General features: G+C 37.3%; 1 protein-coding gene across 1 annotated transcript; it reads left to right on the top strand.

The window, feature by feature from the left end:
• Window positions 1–1,421: 1,421 nt before the first annotated feature.
• Window positions 1,422–5,947, top strand: LOC106171781 (toll-like receptor 4). The gene is made up of 2 exons (XM_024077281.2): window positions 1,422–3,791; window positions 4,268–5,947. Exons 1-2 carry the CDS (start codon window positions 1,615–1,617, stop codon window positions 4,785–4,787), a joined length of 2,697 nt encoding a protein of 898 aa, XP_023933049.2. The 5' UTR covers window positions 1,422–1,614; the 3' UTR covers window positions 4,788–5,947.
• Window positions 5,948–6,000: the final 53 nt, after the last annotated feature.

Genomic DNA, 6,000 nt, shown 5'->3' with positions numbered 1-6,000 from the left:
TTTACACCATATTTAACTATAACCAAAGTACCTTGCAGTACGGTTCGGTAACAAAAACTAAACAATGACGTTTGTAGAGCTCTTTTATATGCGTTTTATCCTCCATTTATTGCGTAGTGATTAGAGATATCATTTTGAAAATCTCAAGGTAAATAGCCCAGTTAGTGTTCTATCTAAAAAAATCAGTCATCACAATGAGTACAACCAAAATCTTGATTCCCCAGCCAAAATAACGAGTTAACAATAATGATTTATCCACCTTTCCAATAATACTTTTCATCTTTGAAAAGCAAAATATGTTTTTTATAAACATAAGTTTGTAAAGGTCTGATGATTTTTTCTTTTCTCATGGACATTGAGACTCCTGCTCGAAAGCCTTTTCTATAATATTCTTCTTTCTTCCATTTCTGTCTAAGCAACAAAAATATCTGTCAAATTTAAACACTTCACTGTACAAATGTAATTGTTTCCCTCCCCCCTTAAAATTGTTGAATCAATCCAAAGTTATCACAATTCAGGTATCCTTGTTGCTACAGGTAGATTCACATAAAGTATGGTACTTACACCATTACTATAGGTGTTACAAAATGCTTTCTACCCATCCGATAAACATTCTTTCTAACGGTACCCTATATAGCCGTTCGGTCCAGAACATGTTGCCGTCTTCCAATGGATGGATGCCCTGGCTAGTCATCACATTATTAAAATAATAAATAAATACATAAGTAAGATTGACTAAAATGTCAAGTAGTTGTTCATCAGTGAGAATAAGTGTTACAAAAGATAAAGCATGACATAACGTTAATAAAATATTTAGAAGAATATGTGGTATGTATCACTGCCGTCTTCAACTTATTAGCATCTCATTCCTGTAAAGTTATAGACTTAAAACATATCATTTGAAAATAAACTGTGAATCAATGAAAATGAGTGAACTGTAAAGTGACTGTTCACTGAGAGGAAATAAAAACTACATGTGAAAAACAAATGAAAATTGATCAAACAACCATGGATAGGAACATTCCACCACGCACCCCCCCCCCCCCCCTCCAAAATAAAAAAAAGGTGTGGGGAACAAATCCTAAATCTAAAAATTGTTGGGTTAAGAAAAGTGCCGCGACACATTTCCCACAGCCTACTTCAAGCCAATAAGCTTACCCCACTAGCTAGATGGGAATTCCCCAGGTTTGTTAGCCCCGAGGAAATAAGCAGTCACACAAAGGTTTACGCAAAGCTCTTTCAAACATCTGACAAGGTCACATAATGCTTTCTTTTCTATACTTGTCAACAAGATACACAAAAAGAAGACGTTCCTAGACACAATAAAGAGTATTCTGGTAGTGTCATTATACCACGAATTTTACGATATTTTTATAATGGATAAGGAAGTGACTCAACGGAAATTTTGCGACTATAAAATTTGTAAATTAAAAGGTTCTCATGCGTCTAGGGTTCCGCATTCTTCATGTGCGTCTGAGATGTTTTATCTGTCGAAAATGTAGAGATGTATTTTTACAAATGTAAGAAATTATATATGTAGATCGAAGCAAAGGGAGGTTACGACTAAATTATCAATTAGAGTCGATTCCTTAAAGTGAAAGGGACACCACGACAATGCAGGCAGTGAAAAAAACAACTCTGTTCCTTGTGGGACTTTGGTGGAGCTTGAGCAACACTTTGGCTGCGACTGTGAACCAAACGCTGAATACGTGCCCATCACTTTGTCGGTGTCAATATATTCCGGAAAAGCAGTTAATTGTGAATTGCTCAGGTAGCTCGATCGCCGATTCATTTCTTGCTTTGCCACAAAATACAACGAATTTAGATCTACGGCATGCCGGATTGAACGAAATACGACCTTACGCCTTAAGTCAACTGAAAAGACTCAAAGTTCTTTATGTGGGAGGGAATAACATAAAAGCGTTCAGTGAGTATAGTTTCGCTGGTTTGGAGACCCTGGAATACTTAGATTTGTCCCCTATCCCCTATGATGTGAACCTCGATTATACTCTGTTACCACCTGGCCTCTTCCAGGACTTGATCAGCTTGAAAATTCTTAAACTTAATGATATGAACCGATTTCAGCTCATTCAGCAGGATTACATAGACCGTACAATGGCTCCATTACGGCAGCTGGAACAGCTTTTTCTTCCATATGTTCCACTAGGTGACCTGTCACTTGGTCCTGGTTACAGTAATCTTACTTCGCTGAAAACTTTGGTTTTTAACGAAACTTTTTACTTTGCCTTTGCTACCGACTTGCAGTTAAAAGGACGTGCGTTTATGTCACTGAAAGACTGTCCAATAGAAAGGCTTGCATTCATTAACTGTGCCTTTAGCTCTGTGGAGCGTGACGTCATGTCATCTTTTCCAAATCTCAAAATACTAGACGTTGAGGGAAGTATTTTTACTTCAACAGAAAAGTTGCAAGATTTTATATGTGATCTGAATAATACCATGATCGAGACGCTGCGTATGAATGATATGGTTGATATGCATACAAAATCTCCGTTCGAATTTAGTATTTCGGCATCTACATTTGAGTGTTTAAAACATAAAACAGTCAGAAGTTTGGAGCTAATCAATAATGATATCGTTGAAGTAAAAGAAAACATTTTTCAAAATCTCAAACACTTAGAATACCTCGACTTGAGCTACAACAACATATTGTATCATCCCAAAAATCATCATCCTTGGGTCGTTTCATTAATGGCAAAAATTAGCATAACAAATTTGAAATTCGTGAAGATCGACAACAATGTAATCCACAATAGATCTCCAAAACCAAAATGCGAAATAACTCATTCCTTCTGGGACGGACATCCTGAGATTTTGCTAACAACCACGAAAACCACGGATCAATCAGACACACCTATCGCTGAAGAACTGTCTGCAAACATAACCATACCCTTACCTGTAATCAAGATGACTTTACCTAAACAACTGGAATATTTATCACTAAATTGGTGGGCGACTATTAAATATGGCCCATTTAACTGCGATACTGTCAATGGGAGCTTGTACTTCTACTCAAACAATCTGCGTTCATTGAGTGCCGTCGGTCTAAGGCTTCCATATGCTTGTTACACTCCGTATGGACTACATCGTTTGGAATTCGTAGATCTGTCTCATAATGTCTTGTATTATGTACCAAAGACTTTATTTCATGATTTACCGGCATTGAGAGAACTTTATCTTAAAGACAATAAAATGGGATCTCTCATAGGTAAAGGTGGGCTTGACCCCTTGGACCTCCCTCGACTCCAATACCTTGATTTGTCACAGAACTCCATCAGACTGATACCAAAACATTTCTTTGTCAATCTCATTTCCTTGAAATGGCTTGACCTGAGCAACAATGACATAACGACTGTATCTTTCAGTTGGATGAACTTTGCATTTATTGAGTACATGAACCTCAGTAACAACAAGCTGCACGCACTCTCCCCAGCAGAATTGAAATTCACTGACAGGGTAAACAAAAGCTCCAATTTAGTATTCAATATGTCGAACAATCCCGTAGACTGCGCCAGTTGCGATGGTGAAGAATTCACTCGCTGGGTTATCGATTCAAATATAACAGTATCTTTCTCTAACAACTCGACATGTCATGCGAATGGCACCAATTCAACCCTTAATATGACATTGCAAAGACTCGAGAGGGAATGTGACGTCATTCCAAAATCGGTCACAACCCTGAATCACTGGCTTTCTCTTGGGATATCTCTGACCATTACGGCCAGCGTGACCTGTGGGGTTGTACTAGCGTATATATATCGCTGGACAATTCAGTGAGTATCATACTTGTTGACTCATTTTAAACTCTCACTATTTTCTGTTGCAAATACACTGTACTTGGCAATATCTATAAGCCTGTATGAATTTTGTGAAAGATGTTTATTAATTGTGTGCTCCTAACAAACCACACTAGCAAAATGAGTACGCTCTCACGTATTGTTCAAAATACATTTTTTTGTTTTTCAATACTCATTTATTTAAAATAGATTTTCACAGGTCACTGTTCTATTCTATTGTAAATATTTGGCAATATCTATACGTATATATGCATTTTTGAAAGATGTCTTATTAGATGCAGTATTCTCCTATTTAACTAACACTACCAAAATGAGTACGCTCTGGCGTATTGTAAGTTCAAAATACATTTGGGGCTTTTTTTTTCTCATATCCGATATTGTTCAATCGTGAATTTTCATGGTCAAATGTTTGGCTACGTTTTTGTTTGGATAGCTTTCTTTTAATCTTTTAGATATCGCTTTTACCTTCTGCGCCGCCGGTTACGAAGACACGGGTTCGTCAAACCGCCACCTGGCCACGTGTACCTCTCATACGATGACGGTAATTACCAGTGGGTAATGAATGAACTTTTACGTCATCTAGAAGAGAACGAGCTTGACGTCATCATAGATGAGAGGGATTTCATTGGTGGAGCATCTCTTGCTGAAGCTATCGTCGAAGCTGTAGATAACAGCAGGAAGACAGTTCTCGTTCTATCAGAAAACTTCGTGCTAAACTCGTGGTGTGAATTTGAGTTTGAAATGTCATTGGCTCGTGGTTACAACACAGTGATACCAGTCATGTTTGAAACGGTGCCATTTGGTGATATGACGAAATCGCTTCGGAAATTCATTAAGGCAAAAGGCTATATAAAGTGGACAGGCAGTCAAGAAGGACAGCGTTTGTTTTGGAAACGTCTCATGGATGCCATTTTTGATGTAAATAACCAATATGTGCATGATGCTGAAAATGACGACGTCGAAATGGAATAACAGCTAAAAATTCAGTAATTTGCGGGAAAAAAAGAAACCATATGTTGCTTTGTTTGACATATAGAAATATTTTATACCTAGGAATGCTTAGACTATACATTTACCGGTATATTATGTCTGATGGACGCCATTTTAGAATTGGGTTATTGGGTGTCGTAGATGTTGATTACTTCGACATTTGGGATTAGTATATCTTCTAAATATATATTAAACATAGGGAGTGTTCCCATAATCCGTACTAGCTGGTTCGATCTAACTTTGGGGGGACTCTCGATAAATTGCATACGCGGCTTAAATGTCTGGCACGGCTACCCAAGCTCCGAGAGGGTAATTAATGATAGTCTATTGCCCTCTTGGGGGTATGCCAGACAATTAAGTTGATTACACTGATAGCACTTTAGCGGGAAGCCCCGCAGAATTAAATCGATCTGATTTATAGACTATAAACTTTATACCTTTTCAATACCAATTCGTGGTAGAGGTGAAAATGAGCTGTAAGCTCATTGTTTAGAGAGTTTAAAATTACATTTGAAGAGGGCACGGATTTCCCCATATCTCATATGAAACACTTCATATGAACCACTTCTACTAGTTTCTTATACTACTCAAAGTGAACTTGTATTAATCACTCTCTCAACCATTAAAGAGCTGTAAAATTGCACCTTTTTCAAAATTTTGGTCTTAAATAGACCTACATGTACTTGCCTGTCCATCCAGTTCGAGAAAGTCCCCCAAAATGCATTAGTAGGGTGCATTACTGCTGCATGTGCAGTTAATTAAATGGGCTACCAAAACGACCAACGAGGTCAACCTGGCTGTCTTTGGCTTTTTTTTAGCCTGAAAATTGTACAAAATGTCAATTAAGCTGATAAATGAGTCAAACATTAGGATTTATTATGTCGTATGTTTTATGTTTATTATTATTGAAGATTACAATAAAAACCCAAAGGTCTTTTAATGTACGCTATGCTCTAATCATTATTGAAGAATTTCTATTTTACGAGATTGAAAATTGTATCGTAATTGTTTGATAGCCCTTGCCTCGCTTTCGAAAAATTAGAGCTGGTGGCTAAAATACGGAAGTAGAAGTTAAAATTTTTACATTGGCCAATTTCGCCCACTCATAAGAATTTCCTCACAGCATTACCAGCAATTAACCTTCATACAATTTTCAACGTATTCTTGCACTTTTATTTTCATTCTCCCACATCAT

Source organism: Lingula anatina, chromosome 5, assembly GCF_051362555.1.
Source record: "Lingula anatina isolate TDL-2025a chromosome 5, LinAna3.0, whole genome shotgun sequence".
Lineage (NCBI taxonomy): Eukaryota > Metazoa > Brachiopoda > Lingulata > Lingulida > Lingulidae > Lingula > Lingula anatina.
The sequence above is the reverse complement of the archived record's forward strand: the minus strand, read 5'-3'. Positions and strand labels throughout refer to the sequence as shown.